The sequence below is a fragment of the Aricia agestis genome, chromosome 19 (genome assembly GCF_905147365.1).
Source record: "Aricia agestis chromosome 19, ilAriAges1.1, whole genome shotgun sequence".
Taxonomy (NCBI): Eukaryota; Metazoa; Arthropoda; class Insecta; order Lepidoptera; family Lycaenidae; genus Aricia; species Aricia agestis.
In genome coordinates, this window is record NC_056424.1 from 8791859 (window position 1) to 8816795 (window position 24937).

General features: G+C 35.6%; 1 protein-coding gene across 4 annotated transcripts in view; it reads right to left on the minus strand.

Annotated features, from left to right (window-relative positions):
* Positions 1-1793: 1793 nt before the first annotated feature.
* LOC121736708 (transcriptional activator cubitus interruptus) overlaps positions 1794-24937 on the minus strand; it is a 95502-nt gene continuing 72358 nt past the window's right edge. For 3 of the 4 annotated variants that reach the window (XM_042128076.1, XM_042128073.1, XM_042128075.1), the window contains 17 exons: positions 13518-13610; positions 13114-13317; positions 12364-12547; positions 11894-12016; positions 11184-11343; positions 9555-9749; positions 9068-9232; positions 7990-8107; positions 7479-7651; positions 7066-7161; positions 6549-6708; positions 6073-6190; positions 5577-5693; positions 5116-5206; positions 4827-4997; positions 4454-4591; positions 1794-4320 (listed from right to left, as the gene is read on the minus strand). In XM_042128076.1, the coding sequence (XP_041984010.1) occupies positions 2134-4320; positions 4454-4591; positions 4827-4997; positions 5116-5206; positions 5577-5693; positions 6073-6190; positions 6549-6708; positions 7066-7161; positions 7479-7651; positions 7990-8107; positions 9068-9232; positions 9555-9749; positions 11184-11343; positions 11894-12016; positions 12364-12547; positions 13114-13317; positions 13518-13610 (4493 nt within the window). In that variant the 3' untranslated portion in view covers positions 1794-2133. The remainder of the gene's footprint in view (positions 4321-4453; positions 4592-4826; positions 4998-5115; positions 5207-5576; positions 5694-6072; positions 6191-6548; positions 6709-7065; positions 7162-7478; positions 7652-7989; positions 8108-9067; positions 9233-9554; positions 9750-11183; positions 11344-11893; positions 12017-12363; positions 12548-13113; positions 13318-13517; positions 13611-24937) is intronic. The other variant, XM_042128077.1, reaches the window with a different exon arrangement.

Here is a 24937-nt window from a genome sequence, read left to right on the forward strand (position 1 = left end):
ATCTAGCTTGAGCAACAGTACTGTCAGTTGTCAGTGCTGTTTCTCTTGACAGCTATGTCTACGGTTTTGACGTTTTCGGGATGCCGCAATGGCCGATTGTCAAAATGTCAACAACTCAACACTCACAAAATGGCTGTAGCAAAAATGCAAATCGCGAATTATTTTCGAAACTTTTTGGTCACTAGGTCACAAATTTAATTGTAATTTTGATAAGGCACTTTTATAATCCGTTTTTTTTGGAGATTCACAGGTCTTGAGCACTCTTGATAGTGTTACGTTTGATTATCAGAATAACAAAATGGCTGTACCGAGACTGCAGAATCACGAGTAGTTTTCGAATTAGAATTTTGTACTGTGATTATTTTAGGATCTTCTTGTAATCCGATTTTGGTGGGAATACACAACTTTTATGCACTGTTTTAGCACTTTAGACAACTTAAAACTTAAATAATTTGCGAAGCTCGTTAAACACGTCTTTACGATCCAACTACCGGAACCGGAAAAACCTTATGTTACAAAACTGCATTATTAACTCAAAATCCGATTTTATGTGGAATGAAACACTAATGCTTAACAGCAGCCATATATTAATATCAGGTTTAATCAAATGTAGTAGTCAGGTCATGATGTGATTTCAGGTGCACAGACTTATTTTATTTGTTATATTGAAATTGGGTCTAACTCACGATTGTTTTCGGACAGCAATCTGTTACAATTCGTCTGTACAAAAATACATTTTAAATATAGAATCTTACGTAACATGTTATTTATATGATATCGCTAGTTCTTTTCGTGGCTTAGTCATTACTAATATATACAATGATTGCAACATATCAAAGAGGATGAAGGGGACGGAAATTTCTAAACAAAACCCTTGTATTTTGCGAAAGATAGCTTAAAGCATGTCGTCTGTTAAAAGTTATTTGATATTATCTGGTGCAGAATCCAGCTGTTTTTGCTTTTGCTAAAATAATCTCTCACTTTGTAGATAAAAATACTTTTTTAACCGATTTTAAAAAAGGAGGCGGTTTCTCATTTCGACCGTGTATTTTTGGTACCGTACCTAGCTTCTACACGAATTTACCTAGACAATGCACTAAGTATACAAACTTTTCAACCTTTATTAAACATAAAACGTTTATTTTCATAAGAAAAATTTATTTCATAAATTTATTAAATTCAAAAATGTTTACAATGTTTTTTTACAAACAATAATTTATTACAAAATACAATAATTAAAATCTATTTCATTTTGTGCGTTAAAACTAAATTACAATAACGATTAAATCTAATAATCTCACAATAATAACCTAACAGAGATTCGACTCCATAAACAGTATTGCTTTTAAAACCTTTATAGAATATTCCTTAGCTGCGTCTTAAAAATGTAAAAATCCTAAAAAAGTCACTGTACAAAATAATCTCATAAGGCATCTTATCACCTAAAGTGTCTTATTCAAAGATAGAAAGCACCTATAGGAAGATCATAGTCTATTTACAATATACATTTAAGGCACCCAAAAAGCACTCAGTTTTGACATAGTAAAAGGAAGGGAAGTAAGTTATCTTCATACAAAGGCACCGCGTGCGGCTTGTATATTGTGTGCGCCATAGTATCAATGCGTCGCCACGTACGGCACACAACAAAATCGCGGCCAGTTTTATAAGGCTGGTACTGCCGAGATTTTGTTGTGTGCCGTACGTGGCGACGCATTGATACTATGGCGCACACAATATACAAGCCGTGCGCGGTGCCTTTGTATGAAGATTACTTATTTCCCCTCCTTTTACTATGGTTTTGATAAGGAAGACGAGAAACTATCATAAAGTTTATGTACAAGGTTGTGTCTTTTGGTTATGAGAGTAAGTGTATCTGAACTCAATACTTCAGTAGAAGATAAGAAAATTGATGTGTCATAATATGATATGTATTTTTTTAAGAGCAACGTCTGCAAACTATTAGGTTTTCATGAAATTTAACAAGTAAAATAAACAATTTTTAGGTTGAAGACTAAATCTTTGTAAATGCAATGAAAAATTGACTGGTTCAGGAAGAAATTTAGACTTAAAATTAATCAATAAATCAGTCTCGTCAAACAGCTAACTACAGTATCAAAATTACTAAATCTATTTCTATTGTATCATTTGCAAATATTGATTTTCTTCATAAAACGAAGACAACGAAGTTTGGAGATCGTTCACAACCATGTTATCACCTCCTTGTACTGGATGGGTCGTACTCGATACAGTCTCAGAACTCTTCCAATTCTCACAATTCTCCACATACTCTAACGTTCTCTGATATGTCTCTTGCCGCATATTGCTTTGCGTGTTCTTCTTTCTGCCGTTCGTCGCTTCTATTTGGGACTGGGATATGTCCCACACTTGAACCTCACTGGCCTGGTTGTTTTGGCCTCTTAAACTGTTCATGCTGCAATCTGTCTGTTCATTCACATTTTTTACATGCCCATTCTGTTTCTGACTCCCAATAGACATATTCACGGAATTTTGTCCAGATTTCTGCATGTTATGTTTGTTGTACTGGTTACCTGGATAATCCCATTGGTTGTACGGCCTCTGCTGGTTGTAATATTGGTTATTGTTCATCATAGCTTGGTTGTACTGATGGTTGTTTTTCGGCGGCGGTGGCCCCATAACGTTTGCAGCATTCACAACAGAGTTGTATGCAGGTGGTTGTTGATATTGCATATTTTGATTATACTGCATAGCCGCGTTGTTTTGCATAGGTGGGCATGCGTTTTGCTGTTCACAGTAGCTGTTCATTGCTCCTCTACTCATATTTCCACTGTTGTCTACACTCATCATGGAACCTCGTGACATCTGCATCTGGTGCATTTGGTTATTAGGATGCTGATAATTTGGATGTTGCTGGTAATTCATCATATGGTTGTTATATGCCATATTCTGCTGATTCATGTTCATTGCTGGCATTCCTTGCATACCTGGCATGCTTTGCATTTGCATGTTTTGCATACCTGACATTGGATTCTGATTGTATCCATGCATTGCTTGGTAAGGCATGTTCTGGTTTCTCATACCGTTTACAGGATTTTGAACGGGATACGTTGGTGCCTGCATGTAATTTTGATTCTGGTAATGATTAGGAACGTTATTGTAATTTTTGTTTGGCATTTTTGCATTACAGATTTGTGCGTTTTGTGGATATTGTGGAGGTGGTGCCATTTGCGAAGGTCCATTCATATTCATATTATTCGAGTTCATCATCATGTTTTGATTTTGATTTGGCACTGGGTTACTATTCATTGACATATTTGACATATTTTGTATCATAGGGCTCGTAATAGGACTCTGCAGTCCCGGGTGCATAGGGCTCGGCATGCCATGGCTCATGGGACTGGCTATATTTTGTCCCATAGGACTCGCCATATTAACCATGGGGCTCGGCATGTTTTGGGAAATAGGACTACCGATATTATTATGTCGAGGGCTCATCATCATATTTTGGTTAGGCATTTGAGGACTTAAGATGCTTTGCATGCTCTGTGGGCTCATGGCATTGTGTTGAGGTGACATGACGCTCATTACGCTCTGTGGACTTAGAATATTGTAAACGCTTGGAGGACTCATGACACTGTGAGGCATTGTCTGTGGACTCCTAACACTTTGGGGGCTCATGGCACTATGTGGTAAACTCTGAGGGCTGAGCATGCTATGAACTACGTTGGGACTCATAACAGTTTGGGGGCTCATTACTGTGGTTTTAGGGCTCATAGCAGGTTTCTGAGGTAGTATGTTATTGTTTCTAGCTTTGTTCGCTTGTTCTGTCTTGTTTGCTGTCATTGTTTGCAATGATTGTAGAGGATTATTGATTTTCACTTCAACTGGAGGCGGTTTAGTCAACTCCTTTTCACATTTCTCCACTGGAACTTCTGGTATTACCTGCTCCTGAAGTGGAGTGTTTTTGTCGTCTGGGGTCTTAACTCCTAAAAGAGAGCCGCTATTTCCAGACATACTAACATCTAATGACCTTAAATCGACTTGAATATCACTTATGTTGAGATCACTTCCTATGGCACCTAAATTTTTGAGTAGGGAATCGTCACTAGTAGCTACATCACTGATTTTGTCACTGGAATTGTTCGTGTTTTGAACGTCACTGGTTGTAGTGTCTTTGGTAGTTTTGTCTTGTTCGGCTTTTTTCGTTTTCTCGTGGTCGGGATTGGTGGAGTCAGTCTTGGCTGGTGCTACCGAGTCGGTTCCCAATATTGATTGGTTAAGATATTGCATCATTTCGTCTGGTATCACCAGCTTGTTCTCCACCATTTCACCTTCGGCCACCTATAACAACGTAAACATTATAATAAACTTATTCTAAAACTGTAATTTATAGTCACCTTATTTCTAATGCCAATAATGATTTTATAACAATTAAACAACATTTTTGTATAAAAAAAATTAATAACATTTTTACCTGTTCCAGATTAACCTCTTGGTTTGGATGATGGACCTGGGCTGTAGTAACGACCACAGTGTTTGTAGAGTTTGACCTGGACTCCTTGTAAGTCACTTCATGGTCATCTTCAGTTTTGAACGGGAATGGTGCATCTCCCTGCATACAATGGAGAATAATTTTTTATTATTATAACACTTCAAATAGCATCAGAATGAACTATCGTAGAATTTGATTCACAGGCAGACACAATTTGATCGCGGTATGTCAACCCGACCGACAAATCACGACACGACGACATGACGAATAACTTAAGTTCGGCAGCTGCCTATGAATCAATTTCTTAGTTGGTACAAGTCTTATATTTTTTATTGCTTATGATCATGTAACTCACCAAATCTTCAGGATTACAAGGGTACGGTGGGTAGCCATGTGTCTGGTCACTCAAGTTAGATTGTTCTGATAATCTTCTTGCTTCTTCCTTTACTTGGATGTTAGGATCCAATTCTAGAGCTAGTTCCTCAGCCCTGACTTCTGAACACGTTACGCCTCGTAGCAAAACAGCCTGAAAATGTAAACTCTTGTAAATAAATGTGTTTTATATCATTCTTAAAAGACCATTTTATAAAATAAGAATAAAGACCGGTGCAATATTACATATTCGTTATTAGTTATTATCATACCTGATTTCCCTGCGATGTTCTGACAGCCTGAACAGCCGCTAAGGCTGATGAAGGAGGTGGAGCATACCCGACACAGGAAACTTGACTTGATCTGAAATAAAAATGATAATAATATATTAGAAATTACCTCAAAAATTTAAAGTTTCTAAGTAGCGTTTTACATTTGACTACAATATGTTTAATCTAAGCATTTTTCCTTTGAATCAATGTCATATTCTCTTTTTTATCCTTTAACTTAAGCTAAACTTGATTTAAGTTTAAACGAAAGTTAAAGTTTATTCAACGAGTTTGTATATTATGTTCCACAGTAACTATTTACTTTGACTTCCACAAGGACATATTTTTGGGCACAAACTTTAGAATATTTACTTTGATGGACAATAAGTTATCTCACAAGGACAGGCTCGTTTTCTCAAATCCCAAGTCCCGTTTAACGTTCTATGATTATATCTAAGGGTCACCTTCTACTGCTATCGGGTGATAATGGGTCGTACATGTGGGGGTGGCGCGCCGCGGGCCCCACAACTGATGCCTGGCTGCTCTTTCGAGAGATGTCCGAGGACCTGGTGATTGTAACACTGTTGGTTTAGATAGACCTCATCTGCCTTTTGTTAGCTATTCACGTGGTAATATAATTGTTATGATATCACTTAAAAGTAATAGCCGATGACGAATTACATTAGGCACATAATATGTTGTTGCTATTACGTGTTCACACGATAATACCAATATATTATCGTGTGAACACGTACGTTTACGTAACTATTAGGTATGCCTTTCAGCAAATCTCTACTCTTGCTTGGGCTGTATCAAATTAAGTTACATGTATGAAACACTATTTTATTTACTTTACAATTAAGTTTGTTTATTTTATTGTTAATTTTATTACTCCTGCTTCATTCACTTTTACATTTTTAAAGATTTCAGTCCTTCATCATCATTTTAATGCATTCTTACCTCGCACTGTACAAACTACTGCCGGAAGAGATGCCGCTGTCTCGTCGTGCGTTGGGACCTGTTTTAAGGTCCACCGTCACGTTCGTGTTGCCAACCTCCGTGCGTCCGGGAATACCACCTAGAAAAATATAGTGAATTAATAATCTCGTTTCTATTAGTATGTTGACCTTCGTTGTGGACGTGTGTGCTTGTGATAAGAAAATATACACCTTATTAGAGATATCCCCACATTGCTTTTTACCTACCCTACAAAATATACCGATGTCAACTTACATATAGTATTTTCGGCATCTAAAACTTCCAAGCAGAGCAGTGGAATACATGCGAAAATCGTTGACCAAAACATACAATTTAGGAATCCTTTGACGTTCGTCTTTTTGGTGCTCCTCAGTGTCAGCAACGGGAGATTTTTTATACTGTCAGGTTAATTCCTATCAAGCCAATCACTTCTTGTCTTCACATAGAATATGACTTACCACCACCAACATCAGCTGAATGTATTGGCGGCATAAGACGCCCCACTCCCATCTTGTGGAAGCGCGGCGCGTGGTGCTGCGCTCTTGGTTCGCCTATCGCCACCATCGCTCGCAGCATCAGGGGTAGCTGACCCACCTCACCCACTACTTCTTGTTCGACCTGAAAAAAGGGTTTTTTGCAATTAATATTGTATTGGTGTCACAAAATTTTACAAAAGAAAAAAAAAAGGATATTGGCGACAAGCCTTATGTTAATAAGTTTAGCTATGTTAGCTTTTAGAGAATTGTGTATAGAGCACATTTTGTCGCACATTGAGAAATTGAAATGTGCTGAGATTATCCATGGAAGGTAACACTAGTAATTATTCACCAGTCCACAAAGTTTGTGTCAGTGTTGATAACATAATTAATTAACAAAAATAAGTGTAAGAAAAGTTCCTAGTTATAGAATTACATTTTATTAAAAAAATATAAAGAAAGGAAAAATATTAAATATTGTGATGGATTGATAACTTACATCTCCATCGAGTCTGAAGTAAGGGGCTCCGTTTTCGTCACTGAAACCGCCGAGACCAGCACCACCGAAGTCCAGTTCACCACATTGGGCTGACAACTGAAAAATAAATATGCACAATTAGCTTTAATCTTCTCAGAAATTAATCAATTGCATATAATTAATATTAATGCATTTTTAAAACAACAGTATAACCATGTTGAGGATTTTTGTAACGGTCAATTGTCCCACCATACATTCCCACATTTCCTGTGTCGCCAGGATCAACAGAGGTTGTTGGAAGAATCTACGAAAACCTTTAACTCGATTTTCTTAAAAAAGCCCGAGAAATACGCTAAATCTGTCTTGGGACCAGCAACCATATTCAAAAGAAAGGTAAAAAAGGCAGAAGTAAATATCTCAAGGATGTAACTAACCTGATGTACAGGCGTATGCAGGCCGTGCGGGAGCGGAGACGCGGGGCTCTCGCTCTTGACGGAGGCGGAGGAGGTGTGCCCCCTGACTAACGGTACCCCACCCTCCTCCGATCGTGGAGAGGATCCAGCTCCTCCACCACCAGATTCCGCTGAATCGTCGCCTCTGCTGCAACCTGGAGAAAGGAGTCTTATAAGTTCCATATTCAAAACTGTAGAGGGGAAACAATTTTGGCAAATCTTGTTTGGTTAAACCAACACAACGGACACCTAAGTTAATCTTGCTTACAAATTGTTTGTATCAATTTCATTTAAACACAAATACGTGAACGACTTCTAGGTTTTCCAGAATAGTTTTTATGTATCAATATATAATTTTATCAACATTGATATAAATAGACAAGAAAACATAATAAAAAGCTCAACTCCAGGTCTTATCAAAAGAATAATACTTAGATAAAAAAGATTTCATACTAGATTGGTAAGACTATTGAAAATACATGGTATCCCTTACCTTTATGCTTTTTGCTCGCATAGAACTCTGCTCCGTGGACCGTCTTTACATGTTTTCGCAATGATGATGGGTCCGTATATCGCTTCGTACATCCAGGCGCCTTACACACGTATGGTTTCTGAAGAAATATTCGATATTTATCATGCGGTAATAGGAATAATATGACTTAAGAGGAAGCAGATTTTAGAGTAAAAAGTATGTTCTTTAGCAAGCACAGCGCATCGGCATGCTATACCTAAACAAGGTATTCATATCCATTAAGCACCTAAAGGTTGGTGCATAAGCCATACCTCTTACATTTCACATCGTTCAAACATCTTACTCATGTTTTTTGAGAACGAAGGTGGTAAGAACGCAGAAACGAAAAAATGGTCCTTCGAACTGTTGATACTAATTCAACACCTAAGCTTTTTAAAATTTACTTTACATATCTCATAGTTGGGGAGGGGAAGAGGGGATTTCGGGATAAGCTCGAGCATGTCAGATTAAGCTTGTATAGGCTTCCGACATGTGTCTAGTTATCATGGTATAGAAATCAGATTTCTCACATGGTGGGTTAATATATTTTTTTAATATTGAAATGTCATCGGATCTGTCAGATTAAGATAGGGGATGTGTAATATACCCCAAAGAAGCTTCCATATAAAGCACTGACAATTCACCTACCTTTGGGTTAGGTAAGCCTGTAGGGACATTTTAAAATATAAAAAAAAGCTTCATATTTTCCTGACTAAGCTTCGCAGATATTTTATTTTGCAATAAACTAAATGATTTAGTCCTTGTTGTCTGAAATATATTTATAATTAAACTAAATAAGCAATTTTCTGGATATATTTTCTTTTTCAAAACTTTAAAATGGCTGCAGTTTCTGAACCCACCGCTAAAATAAAAAACGCTCTTATTATTTTTTATCAGTTTTACCTAATGTAAAAAACCTACTAGGTCTCCATGACGCTCGAGTGACTACAAAATTAGCACCTTCCCCTCCCCTACTACCAGTTACTTGTAATATTTTTACAACACTTTTAAACCAGATACAAGAATGTTAACGCTTAGTTAAAGAAATATAAATCCTTACCTCATTACTATGCGTCCTATTCTGATGCTTGGCTCGGTCGCTGGCGTTGGAGAACGCTTTAGCGCAGCCGGGGTACTCGCACGTGTAGGGCTTCTCGCCCGTGTGGCTGCGGAGGTGGGTCTTGAGGTTCTCCAGCCGGGAGTACGCCTTGCAGCAGCCCTCGAACTGTAATTGTGAAGGTGACAAGTCAGACAAATTCTTTAGAGAGTTGATTTGATGATTCGCTTAATAAAATATGCTATTTTTGTATAAAATAAGGGGGCAAACTAGCAAACGGGTCACTTGATACATACGAAATTTCCTTTTGCAAGAAAGGAATAGGCAAAAAAGTTCAATCGCAAATATCTTATTTATTATTCAATTTTTTCGTCATACTTTCATATTTTCTACGCATATATTTTGTTATTTTAGTCAATACTCACTCAGAATAACAATTATTGTAGTTTCAACTTCCTCATTACCATACTAATAACCAGTTAATACTTACTGTACATTTATGGGGTTTTTCCCCCGTGTGCCGGCGCATATGGACGACCAGCATGTATTGAGCCTTGAACGGTTTCTCGTCTCTGGAACACCCGACCCAGCGACAAACGAACGCCTTCTTGCTGGCGTGAATGTGGTCTGTGTTGATGTGCTTCACGAGATCGTCTTGCGTTGGAAACTCTAGTTTGCAGTCAACCTGGAAGGGAAAGTCAAAATTATATCAAGTGCCTGTTTCACCACTTCCTGATAAGGCTATCCACCAATTAAATTGACAGATCAAGTATGGAGGATCTGTCAAAAAGTTGTGAATAGCCTATTAGGCACTTTATCAGAAAGTAGTGAAACAGGCCCTAAGTGTCTTAATCTAGGTGCTCGTATAAATAACATCAATGATATTAATTAAAATTGGACTGATTCAGTAATAACGACAACGCCTTTAGAATAAATGGGTTAAGTTTTTGTTAATAAGCCTTCAGTGTAACCGTACCGAAATATCGACAGTACACAACATGCCAAAGAAGTATGGAACGAAGCATACTTAAAGTAAAAAGAATACAGAAGATCCCCGATAGAATTATAAGACAGAGAACAAAATTGACCGACGCTCTGACCTTGTGTAAAAAACTCAAATGGCGTTGGGCGGGTCACGTGGCTAGACTAACAGATGGCAGATGGACTTACAAACTAACATCATGGAGCGGACCACCAGGTTCCAGAAAAAGAGGTCGACCAGCAACACGTTGGTAAGACGATGTTGTACAAGTGGCCGGGACACAATGGTTTAGAAAAGCTAATGATAGAGACACTTGGCAAACTCTGGAGGAGGCCTTCACCTTCGAATGAGGGGTTCTTACTTTAATAGATATAATATTTTACTTTCTCTTTTATGTTACTTTTTGTAGTTTGTAAGAAATAAAAGGCTTTTTATTTTATTTTTATTTTATTTTATTTATTATAGTAATGATGTGAGCTGTAACATGGCGCGGGCGGTAGGGGCTATGTGGATCTACTGCACTGAGTAAAGTCACTGTAAGGATTCCTACAGCACCGTGCACTTCTACTGCTGTAAAGCAACTAGAGCAGTCCTTTAGTACCCATAGTACAGACACTAAATAAAGAAATAGACTGACAATGGAAAGCAGGAAAATTAGTATTTATAAGCTATAATTGGAATTTATTAAAACAAATACCCTGATGATATTTCTGATGACTGCGTGCCGCATTCGCCGCCAGTCCCAAAGGAATTTCAAAGCCCTGAACCATAGACTACATCTAGTCTTAATCTTAACAGATTGTAACCAAATTTCTGATAGCGATGATGATGATTAATCTGTGTATCATCTAATTTGTTGGTTTTTATAATACTTGCCTTATTCTATTTAATTCAGGTGAAAAATATATACTCTAATAATAAATCATTTACAATATTTTTTTTGTTTTCACCCAGTAAAATGGGTGAAAATGGGTAATAACCGGGTTAAGTAAAAATAACCCAGTTTTAACCCAAATGGAATAAATGGGTTTTTCCCCACTACCCATCTATGATCTAACTCATTTGTCACATAATTGTAGCATACTGGATCATTTTATTATGAAGGAGCTTATTAAAAGAACGGATCATAATACTCACCCAATGACAATTCGTCTCAATAAAATCGCCAGGCTCGTCCTTCGAGTCGAGACCATCGTGAACGGTGCTTTCTGCAGCAGCTGACAACGGCTTGTTGCTGTGCACCTCCCGGTGTGACATGTGGCTCGGAGGGGACTTTCGTTGGGTCAGCGCTGATGCACTGAGAGATATTATAGTTTTTAAGATACAGTACAGCAAAGAGATGGTCCAATTTCGTGGCGTCGAAATACAAAACTGTACATTTTCCAACATAAAAAATATCTTGGAAACGTTTAACAGCTTTAAAACGTTAAGGACTGAGGTCCATTTGCGCAGATCCAGGTTAAAGTTAATTCCTGTTTAAATCGTATGTTATATCTTTTTTGTTAAATAGTATGTTGTTAAATAGTATGTTATATCATCCTGCACGTATTTTACAAAAAAAGAGATTACGTTTAATCCGGGGTTAGCTTTAACCCAGATCTACGCAAGTGGGCGTAAGAAAGTAATAGGTATTTAAGAAACTAAATCTAGATTGGACAACGGACACATTTTCGTCAGCAGCTCTGGAAAATACGACAACGTCGTAAACACCCAGAGACTAAATTACTACTGTACCAAATTTCATCAAAATCTGTCCATTAATTTTCGCATGAAAAAGACGATCCATCCATCTTCACCAACTTTTAGAACTTTAACAGTAGTAACCCGATAACTGATGTCTCCAATACCTGTCAGCCTCCATGATGCTGGTGATCTCAGGCTGCTGCTGCATGTGCTGTCCGTCCATCAACCCCTGCCGCACCTCCACCGGCGCGCCGATCAGCAGCTGCGTGGGCGACGATATGTGGGATCTGAAATTGTTGATCGCTCATAAACATCTGGTAATTTTACCAGTGACCAAGAGTGACTGTTCAGGATATTTTATACGTCATTCATTTTAATTTTAAAATGGTTTGAATATAACATAAAATAATTAATCATTTTCAACATTTATTTGTTACACCGAAGAGAGAAATTACCTTTGCACTTTTTAAATACTTTTAGCAACATTATTTTAAGTCAGGTATTTATTACAATCTACTAGGATTGGCCGTATGGATCTTTAGCTTGAAGTAATTCCATTTGATGACGCTAGAGTGATTTGGGCAGATACCATTTGATCAGTCGTTAAATTAGCCCGATAAAGTCGCACACATACCTATGTATACCAGCGACGAGATGCGCGTGCGCCGCGTGGTGTGCCGCCGCGGCTGCCGCCTGCTGATGTGCTGGATCCAGCAGTACACTGCCCGTGAGCACTCCGCTGCCGCCCACGCCACCTCGCGCCAGCAGCTGCTGCGCCAGTGACGCGTGCGAGAGAGACAACGCGGGAGATATCGCTCCTGGAATACAAGAACCAATGCGCAAGGGATCTCCTGAAAGATGCTATTAGGCAGCGTGATTCAAAAGTGGTATAGTAAGCCGAAAGAGGGTCAGGGTGTCATGTCTGAACAACTTTAGTTCTACAACTTTTGGAAATTCACGAAAAAACCAATATTCCCTTTCGGCTTACTATACCACTCATGAAACACCATCATCATATTATATATAAGATGGAAATGCGCAAAGGACCTTCTTGAATGAGGAAGGCATAGGCAATTTGCAAAGGAATTTTCTGAAGTAGAGAAGACTACGCAAAAGATCAAAAGTTAGGGATCTACCTTAAGAATGGTGGTAAATAAGCCTATAAGAACTAATTTGTTTTTTGAAATTTGTAATTTGAACATCCTAAATATGGGCGAAATATCAAAAACATACTACTGGTGGTAAAATTCTGAAGGTCAAAAATCCGGTGGCTTATCTAAAGTGATTGAATGATCTGGTAATCCTAAATATCCAGAAGTATGTCACCTGGCTTAAACCAGTAAAATTTTTGTCATAAAATCAAGTGGTGGATTATGAAACTTACCAGCACTAAGGTGTCCATAGCTCCCAGTGGATGCTGCAGAAGGTGCTCTGACTGCCAAGCTAGCTGGTGAGGCTCGTATCACAGCAGCCAAATCCAAAGACTCGGCAGAGTATGGACTCCAGGATACTGCACGTTTCCTATTGGCTGAAGCGCCTATTGCACCCCCTGATAACCTGAGACGATTGGGCGAAGCTATTCTTGAACCTGTAATAGAGCATTCATCATATTAGTTGGTACTACTTGGTAGTTGGTACTACTTGGTACTACTAATATATAATCTGTGATATTAGCAAAACAAAATCCTACAAAATATACGCTATTCTTCAAAGACACAAATATTTTTCTGGCTTCTTTAAGTTGGTATTTGTTGTGGCATTCATTTAATTAATGAAAAGGTTTCTTACCGTCCAAGCTGAGTTGGAATTCTTGACTTGCTAATGTGCTTCCAGCGTGGAGCTCGGGATGCAAGCTTCTGGCGGCACTTAAATATTCTAGTCCTGAAAACAACAGAAATTACATTATTAAGAGGTCCAAAGGTGATTCAGATATTTATTAAATATTAATACAGACTAATAAATTAAGTAGTCACATTATGGGTCAAAAAGGTCAATTTAAAATATTAAATTCACTGGCAAATTATCCACACTATATAGTTTGTATCTAATGAATTAAGATGTCAGATTGTCAGCAGCCATTTTAAATTTAAAGTGGCCACTTAAAGTTGAAAATGATTAATAACTTGTGGTTTATGATCCAACTTAATCATTCTAGTGACTCAACAAATGCAACCCAAGACGATGCTGATTAAAATACCGTTTTGTTTTTGATAATTAACATTTATGACTCAATTTCAAATCATAAATCGCTTATGATTTTCGCAAATAAAACGTTAACGAGCATAAAAACCATAAACGTATAATAAAACATAATTAAATTCTAAGCACTGAAGACCTTCTAGTGGTCGCGATTAAAACACTAACAGGTCCAGCGCAAAAAGTCGTAAATAATTTTGCTTGTTTTGGACTAATAATACGTTACGCTAACAATCTATTAAGATTACTAATAAAATTCAAGATTAATAAAGTTCATACTACATCACGGATACTTCGAAAAACCGATTATAATTACATGCTTCAGAGCCTCAAAAACAAACACGTTTTGCGCAAAAAGAACACGACGTTTTGATTTGTTGATCACGCGCTGCGCGGCGAGGCGGTCGGTGGGTTCCAAATAATAGGTGGATGCAAAGGCGTGAGGGACCACCAATTTGGCGAACTAAAAATAAAACGAGCGCGATTCCGAAAACCACCCAAAATATCGGTTCGTTTGACGCGCCGACCGACCAAATTTTTATGTCTTCATCTACTGTGAGAACCGAGACATGTACCGATAAAAACCCAAGTATTCGATTCGAATTCTCTGCGATTGCCCTTATATTGCGAATCTTGAAATCGTTTTTGCGAGCGAATAATTTAGATTATTCAGAATCGCCGATCGTTTCTTAATCATTCTCGATTGAGCGTAAAATTAGGGGACGTCTAGGTTCGGGTCGCGTTAAAATATGAATGTCAATAGTCTGTCGGTACCTTTATAAGGTGTTTCGAGCGCTTCGTATAATGAGCCCGTTGTAAATTACGACCGGAGCGGTGAGATGAAGGCGTTTGAATGTAAATTTGTAAATGTTGGGTCATCATTTATAGTTTACATGTATTGTATATCTATATTTAATAGGATTACTCAGCTTTGGAATATTTGTTAAGGAAATTGAGATCTTGGAAATAAGAAAGAGTCAGATAGATATTTTAAACGGTTGAATCAGGAATCTTAGACTAGAATATTGGCTTCAAAAATAAATGCCCTAAACAAGATGAGACTAGCAGTATGAGGCTGATAAGTAATAACATAGAATGTAATCAAGAAACTAATAATATAAATGCGAAAGGGTGACTCCAATCTCCGTGGTATGGAGAGAGATATTTTGAAACCTGCAAAAGGTCGGATAGTTTTTATCGCTGAACTATCCACTTCAGCCATTAGAAAATCCTGACCACGGCAGTCTAATCAAGAGCTCTATTCCAAGTTCCAACTAACGCTTTCGATAAAAAGGTATGAAATATGTAAATTCCTTAATAATCTCCAAAGCGTCCACAATTTGTGGCTTTTAATCAATTCTAAGAAGCACCTGCCGGCTACCTGAGACCTTGTTAGTATACCTTTTTTGTGAACCTGGACGTAACTACTAAACGTTTTATGGTGCTTAGAGGTGAATGATGAGCTCGGATTTGATTATAAATGTGTATTTTTATAGCTCTCTATAATGAGAAGTTGTGACGTAACTATCAATTATTTTGTAAAGATAATTATTTGATTTGTGTGCTACCTGATTATCTATTTTTAGCGCTTCTGCAACCAATGTATTTACTATTAATGGCCGTTCCCAATATTTGATCTATCTCTAGTTTTGCCCTACCAGAGATAGGAATTATAGCTCACATTAGACATTAGAGACATATATTTTAAGTCAATTGTGAGCTATTCCTATCTCTAGTAGAGCAAAACCAGAGATAGATCAAATATTGGGAATGGCCGTTAGTATACATACTTAGTTCGTAGATAGCTATCATTGGTGAACGTTCTACTAGTTAGAACAAAGACAAGATATACTTCTCATCTAAATTATAGTTTTAACAGTCCGAACCTTCTAATAATATTTTAATTGCATACACTCTTCCTCACTAGAAAGTAAAATAAAGTAGTTTTACTTCAAATCGTCAGTAGTGTTTATTCTTGCAATAAAACTAACAATTAAAATTTGCGGTAGCAACTATTTAACTATATCATAAACCACTATTATCATAAACTCATTAAAAAGTTTATGATTCGTGTGATACCTTACATCGCCGGTGTTGGGGTCATTAATTCTATTCTCTACGGTTATGGTTATGAAGGGTTAACCATAATGTGGTGTAGCCAACACCACGGGTCTCGTAATTAGATCCCTAACAACATAATTATGTGCCTGTCTCGTTCATCACATACCTCCGACTCTTTCTTCAAAATTAATATTTTGACGAGTAAATGTTTGGACATATTTTATATGTTCTTGTTTCGTAGCTTTATTTTATAAATACATTTGAGGTAATTTGGACAGTATCAAATATTTCCTCATTTTATCACTGTCATTTGAAGAAAATTTAATTAAAATTAAATTTCGAAACATTTAATCTAGTATCACCTAAATCAGCCAATTAAAAACCACTTCCATAATTTTGAGCAAATTACGCCCTTTGATCGAGAGTTCAAAACTAAATCTATCGACACTCAATCCTTAGCCCTTAACACCCTTAATTTAAAAACAAACGTCCTATTCTGAGGGGCAATTAAAGGGCCCTTAAGAGTAATTATCTCGGCGGAAGGGCATGTGGGTGCAGCTTGTTCGTATTGTGTTTCCCGATAACACTTCCAGATTTGGGGATGAGTTTTTATCCACCAGTCACTGTGGATGAAAATAGAATACACCTTACTTAGGGTCAAATACTGTTTTTAACGGATTAAGATTAGAGAAACACTCACGATATCTAATATATTACATATAAATATCATGAAATTTTAATAAATGGTTTAAGATATTTTGAAATGAATATTAAGTTTAAATGATAAGTTTGAGCCTATGACCATTTTTAGGGTTCCGTACCCAAAGGGTAAAAAAGGGACCCGATTACTAAGACTTTGTTGTCTGTCCGTCTGTATGTCTGTCTGTCTCCAGGCTGTGTGCTGACTCAAGAACGGTAATAGCTAGAGAGTTGAAATTTTCACATATTATATATATATATATATATATATATATATATATATATATATATATATATATATATATATATATATATATATATATATATATATATATATATATATATATATATATATATATATATATATATTGGCCGATTTCTATAAATACTTTACATTTTTGTGCTTACCTAACTTATTGTTATTTATTTATTAATGAATAAATCTTATATCTTTATCTTCATTGAATTACATAGTTTTACGTTATTAATAAATATTCAATTAGTCAATTATAATTTCAATATTTGATTTCAGTATATCAAAAAGATGGAAGCAGCTTAAAAACAGAAAAAGAGTAAAATATAGCTATTGATGTTTTAAGCACTAAAGATTTAGAGGCTATTTGTAACACTCAAGCATTTAAATATACTCAGTGTACGGTCCAGTTACTAGTAATTCTGCTAACGTCCACACATAACAAATCTAGGATTCACAAACAGGCGAGACACTTAAAATTAGAAATGAATATTATTTGGCCATTAATTGTACAGAAATGTGCCGTTGACACATGTTGGGGTATATTCAGCGCCATCTTGTGATTTATGATCTCTGTAATGGCGTCTGTTCGGTTTTCAAATATAATTGGACGAGTTGGTAATTATCTGGAAACGCTGGGTATTAAAACAGCCACGGTTCCGTTGGCAAGTCTAGATAAAAGAGAACATGTCTCTGTTAGACTTGAAACAAAAAGAAAGAATGACTATAACAGCTGAAGTATTAAAATTATATTATGTCAGCTACGTAGAGCAACAAACTGATTTTATTTATATCAAAAACTGTATTTAATATCGAATAAATTTTATGAAAACTTTTGAATCCATGATGCAAATAAATAGTAGTAAAAATATTGAGTGCAAATAGATATTAGATGTTAGAGTCACTCAAGGCTCAACTTTGGGCCTGCTTTTAATATATAATTAATACATACGTTAATGGCGCAAGAAACTGCTAACAAACCGAGATTTACGTGTTAATTATCTTGTTAATTTTAATTATTTGTTGAATAATGTTTTTCTAGCAACATCTAAAAACACACACACATGTGTCGCCGGCGTTTCGCGCAAAAACACGTGCTAACTTGTTAATTGGCTTTCTCGGAAGCGAACGGAACGGAATACGCCTCCACATGATTAATATTTCCCTTTACTTTTTCTAATCCAAAACTAGAAGTTGCTGCATCATCAAAAGTATTTGGACCTTTAATTACTTGATTTTGAAAATCATCTTCCTTATTGGAACTTGGTTGCTTTCATACAAATGGGTATTGAGTTTGGATTATCCGTGTAACGTCAAAATAAATATGTTTCAATTAGAGGTTCTTTAGATTTAAAGTCTGATTGATGGTACGAGTTACAATCCCGTATTTTGGTAATAAAAAGGAATAGATCGATCATTTTAAATACATAATTGTAGAATAAATATCTAGTTAATTGATTTCTACATAATAAAGAGTGTGCGATAATTCTCAATCGTCAATTTTCGTAGTCAAAGCGATTACGAGTAATTAAAATATACATAGATATTTAATCCAATCAAGAATAGTTGAATCATTGGCCTATCGGTCATTAGCAATTTAAAACAATTTAATTGAATCGACAATAATCGATTATCCATCGATTAATTAATTGATTAAATGTATTATGTATCGATTAATGCGAATCGCTTATCGCTTAACCATTGCGTCGCTTGTAATTACTTTTTCTATCGGTGTAGAGTCTAAAAACTGGAAATGAAATTTCTGGGAACAATTACGTGCGTGTGTAGTGGGCGTAACAGTGTGGTGCAACCCATAAGAGCTAGCGATTTGTGGCCAGATTAAGGTTGGATGGGGCCAAAGTATAAAGCTAAAAATAAAATTCAAAAACCTATTCGCCATCTACTTTAACATATAATATTAAATTATTATTAATGTAACCTTTACATTCTGTCATTGTTTCGTAGTCGATAGCCAAAAACTTTTGTTCTGTGAGTACTAAGCACTAACAATTAACTTACTAAACATAGAGCAAGCGCCCCAGCGTGGCTGACTATGCCCTGTATGGGCATTATTTGTATAGTAACCAAAAAAAAAAAAAACTCTTTCAAGCGCTGCTTCTATAATTGTGAACTTAATACATATAAGGGACATAATATTATTATGTACAAACGCTAAAGTACTATCACTTTATTTGTTACACCCAGGACTATTTTGCATCTAGTTTCTATGTTACTTGAATAAACCTCAGTCGTTTTGTTGCCATTAATAGTAATATTATTATTGTTCTACGCTGTCGCTAATATTTTATCGTACCCGCTACCGCTCCTCACTTATCCCAGCCACCTGCACCAACGAGATGAAACTCGTTCCGAAGATGTCTCAATCTCGAAGCATCAGTCGCCGCCGACGCGGTTTTTATCGAACCCGACTATTGTACATAGGCTATTATTGTTTATTTACGTTATTTAATTATATATGATAAGGTTGTAGCTTTTTTTATTGACTAGCTCCAGCTAGGAAGATTTTAAGAAAAAACCTGTTTGGTAGTGTTACTAACAGTAGTTCAGCCGTTTCTAGGATCATTTAATTTCATATTATGCTACGCTTCGGCTAAGCTACAGAAAAAAATATGTTCAAATAAATAGAAAAATTATGAAATGTGTGAATAAAACTGTAAAATGCCTGGTTCACTTACAAATAAAATTCTTTACATGATAATGTGAATTTATTAAAATAAATAAGCAATAAACAACCGCTCAGTAAAGATAAAGAAAATATCATTTTCTAGTTATATCATACAAATTTCATATTTATGCTAATTTTTGTACATAATATGCCTATCGCTTGGTACTACTAATATATATTCTGTGCTATCGCCTAAGTAGTCGTAACAGAAAAAGATAGGTAGGTTTAATCAAAGCGAACAGAAGAATATTTGAAACTAAACAAGTTTTGTTAAGTTACATTAAAATAAATAAGTGTAATAGAATATTAAAATACAGAGCATCGGCCAACATAATCTTTATGTGTAAACTTTTTCAATTTTGAATAATAATAACATAAATAACCGACAAACAACTCTATATTATAGATAACATACATTATCATAAATTTATCAAACACATACAAGTGCATAGGCGTAGCATGGAAATGTATATTGAGATATCACTGGAAAGTGGAAGTAGTATGTTATAGTATATTTACGACGAAATTTACATTTTGTATGCAATAAATATACATTTATATATTTGTTTACGCATTCGGGACGCACTGGGTAACGGTAAACTAGCCTATGGTCCTTCGACCGTCTGTCCTTTTACCTTCAGTGACATGTTTCTTTACTTAAATTAATGTTAATGCATAAACTAGAGCTTAAAAATAACCTATCACTACCTTATGTGGTCATCTCTATGTCTAATGACTAAACATTTCGTCTACCAGGCCCAGTAATTTCGGAGTCCTAAACATTCGTTTAACTATATTGACTGTACCTATAGTATGATGTTTATTATTAATTTAACAAAAGTAGACTTAGTTTTATCAGACCAAAGATATAGAGCCTATAAAAGATGGCTTGTGTCACATAAGAACTTAGCTTCTTTCTTGTAACCGTAAAGTTGCCGAGTCGGCCCTAACTACAAAAACTCACTCAATTAAAAAACTTGAAATCAGAATTAAGCTTTCCACATTTAAAACGCATTAATCCGGTCACTTGTCACGACTAGGGTGACCACCTTAAAAATACTATGAGGAAATTTATTTCTAGATTTCGACTTAGCACACTTGTATTTTGAGCAAAGAACCTAAGAAATATGATTAATTCCATACCTATTATATTATTAATTTATTATTTGAATCAAATCAACATTCTGAAAGGATTAAGTGTCGTTGGAAAATCAATAGCAATAATTTTTTGATTTAATTATAATAAACATAATATTATTTTGATATGATAAAAGTAAATTATGAATCCAATAATCAACTATGTATGTTCCTACAGAGAGTATTTTTACATAAAGTGTGGTCACCGACATGCACAGGCGCATTTTTTATCTTACTCTAAAACCTGTAGCCGTTCACCTCTTTCTTGACAAAGATTAGGGTCCAGGAACAGATTTTGACAAAGGCAATTAAGAGCAAGTGCCTTGGGCGATTTAAAATGAAACATTTGTAATGATTTAGATAACTAAATTGACACTGACATTTAATGTTATCTAAGTGATAATTTGAAAATTTTTCTTAAATGCACCGACTGATTAAAGAGCTAATCGCCAAAAAATTTCTTTATAACAAAGAGAAGTATTTTTATAGTCTTTTGTATGGTCCGTTATAGGATTAAAAATAATGCTGAATAAGGCTTAGGATATTTAATAAAAATAAATAATAATACCTGATGATGACGTTAACAATGATGAAGTCATCAATAATTTTAAGAGTATCAATAATTACAGTGGTGGAGGTGATATTGACGATGATAATTACAATCAACAACGAGCTGAAGACACCATGAGAATGGTTGATTATAGCGATGGTCGCGATAAAAACGAAGATAGTGATGATAATCATGTTCGAGATGAAGATAACGATAACCGTAGATTTATTCAAGACTTTGATGATAATGACAATTTATAATAAACTATACGTTATTAATTATCTCTTCCACTCGGTACCTATCCTTGAACCTATCAATATCGGTCTGTCCATTCGTTTGACATCTGTTATCATTCTTTTTCATTTTAATCTCGACTCGTTTTTTTAATTCCGAAGTAACATGAACTCTCAATTCACGTTCACAGTTTTCATGCTCGGTTAACCAAAAGTTGGACCTTAATTTACGATTATCGAAAGCCGAAGACACATTCGATTTTTCGGTGGGTTTAGGAACATTGCCAACTTGATTGCTTTTCTCGATGGTTTTAATCGTTTTCTGATTGTGTTCGATTATAATCGAGGAACTTGAGAGCCATTAAGAAAATACGTATCAAATTTGGAATTTAGTGACGGACCTCGTTGGTTTAATGCGGACGCGCTTAATAACTTGAATGAAATTATGATGATAGACCCATTAGCGTAAACGATTTTAAGAAAACTTTTTATTTTAAAGTCAAATTGAAGTAATTAACCCGATAGAGCTTTTTTAATATTTACTACTAGTTTCCCAGAATAAGCAACGAATATATTGGAAATTAAATAAATATCATTAGATACCTTTTTCCGACATTAATTTCGACATAATATAACAAAGTAGCTGGACACCACGCTATATCACCGTCCGAGGTATCTTGGACCAAAGTCAGCAAACAAATAAATCGTGCCATCAAAATTCCATGATATCAAAAAGGCAAATTGAGTCCAAAAGTTCCGAGCTACACTTTTAAAAGGACATTACAATAAAGATGTCCAAGACACGTTCTCGTCATTACCGGAGATGAGGTTTTACAAATTCTCGAGAGTTTTCGAAAGCATGAAGTTTAAAAGGACTTTATCGCCGCACGTAGGCTCGATTTGAATAAAAATACAATTTATATGTGTCGGGGTTTCGGAGGTAGGGTTACTGAGCCGGTCGGGCAGGTTGGCTCCCAATTTGCTGGTGCATTTCTGAGTAAGTTATTAAGTTTCGGCTTGTCACTTCGGTTGCGAAAATTCGGATCGTTATTTAATATTTAAGTTTCATTTTTGGCCAGTTAAGAATTTTAAGGAACTTGTTTCATCTACTTTGCGGGTTCCTTTAAAGATTCGGACGTTTTTGTTTCGGAGCTATTTTGAGATAATATTGACTTCAGGTAGTTTACACCTGTACAGTAATTAGTCATACTTAAAATATATTTTTAAGTATTATATTATCGCCAGCAATTATCTCCCAATAATTCATATTCGCAGAATAACAGCTCATTTAAAACTGACAGTGCACAAGGATAAATAAATCTCAAACGAAACTTGTTTATTAATTGAGACATTTAATTTATATTGTATGACAAAAAATATGTAACCCGATACTTCTCAGTAGCGTGACCAGTGAGACGAAAAATATATTTCATTGGCGTAAAAAATCTAGACGTAAATGTTAATTTTAGTAACGGATCAGGTCGCAGGTAGACTAATTGGTTAACTCGACTGAAAGACCTGTTGCTGTTCACGATTAAAAAGACTAATTTTAGTATTAATTTTGACCATAAATTCCTCATCTGATTTTAGGATTTTATAAAGGCCTTTGATGCCTTAGCTCACTACTCTTACATCATTCTACGCTATTTTCTGATCTGTCTATATGTAAAAGTATTAGTTTTGACTTTAAATATCAAAATAAATGCCTCTATTTACACAGATTCTCAATGCAATCTGCATAAAAATAAAAGAATTAAAAGATTCAAAGCGTATACAAAAACCCGGCAAATGCCACATACGTACACTATCAACTCAATTTATCTATACAGCGAGGTGTTAATTAGGATTTGAACTCACGACTGCTACCATTCATTTCCTAACTCGTGCTTCTCTATTTCCGACTTTAATCCCTTGGAATAGAACTCAAATATACTCGAGAAGGTACCGATGTCAGATATGTAGAAGGCTATTAAAGCACCATGCTTAAGACATGGGTTAAAATTGGCAAGGATTTGACTAAAAGGGTTAGGATTTCGACCATTTTACAGTTTCGCTTCATAAAATGATTTAACGAATTAAATTATATTACACAAATAGGTGCACAGACTGGAAAACACAAAGTAATACTAATAGATACCTCATGATTTTTATATGCAATCATCATCACAATAATTATAGCGGTTACTGAAATGCATTAAAGTACGTTCAAATGTCCGTTTACGTTATTCTAGTAGTAATTAATCTTAGATCACTGGATTGAAATAATATATAGCGATCATTACATAATATGTATTTATCTTAATCATTTATTTGACCAATTTCTTCGTCATCGTTGGCTGTATTTATATTAGTAGTAAGCCCTTCTCTTTAACTCTTGTCTGGACCGTTTCTGAATAAATTACTGTATGTGGTGCACCGTACAATACACCCAGCACTAATCATATATTCAAAGGAGTTGAAATATCCACAACGAATCGGTAATACGCACATAGCCCATTTCACAATGTCTACGTTTAACCGTAGCATACCTTTGTTTACTGTTATACAAGGGTTTTTCGATGTTGTCCAGCCGTGGCCTTTTTGATATTTTTAGCAAATAAAATAGTTTCATCCATACTTAAATTATAAATGCCTTTTCATGTTTAAGCCGCTGAGTCTATTTTGATGAAATTTAGAATGAAAATATTTCGAGCCATGGTATAGGATATAGAATAGTTTTTATCCCGTAAATATGGCGCAATAGAGTTGCGCCATATTTTGTTTACCTCATGAGTTCTAGGAATTAAATGACAATATATACGAACTTTTCTCTTTTATTGCTAATTCTACTTAAATGATGAAAGTCTTTGATTTGATATGTGTTGGAAAAATAAAAATGCAATATTTGTCAACTATCAGGAAAAACTCCTTTTCTTATGTTTTTGATCTAAGCTTGGCTACGACAGACTAAGGGCGGATTCGACCAAACTGGAGTAAAATTTTACTCGAGTATAACTGTCTCCTAATCTAAGAGTAAGCTGGTTTTGCGTTTTTCCAACTTCTAATCCAAGAATGAGGTAATTACACGGGAGTGAATATTTACACGGGCTATTTTGGTGGAGTAAATATTAAACTGAGAATAGTTGGACAACAAGGTGTCAATTGTCACGGTCGGTGTCATTGTGAACTATAATTGACATTTTATTTCATACTCTTTGAGTAGGTAACTTGGTAAAATGCAAACGATAATATCCTAGAGTAAATTAAAGGAGTAAAATTATTCTCATGATAGTTATACTCGTGTAACTTCGAGTTTGGTCGAATCGGGCCTAAGAAGTATAACTTGCGTTTCCATTTTCCAAGTGGCTTGTCATGTCAGCAAATAAATATTTTCGTAGCTTTAAATACAATCAT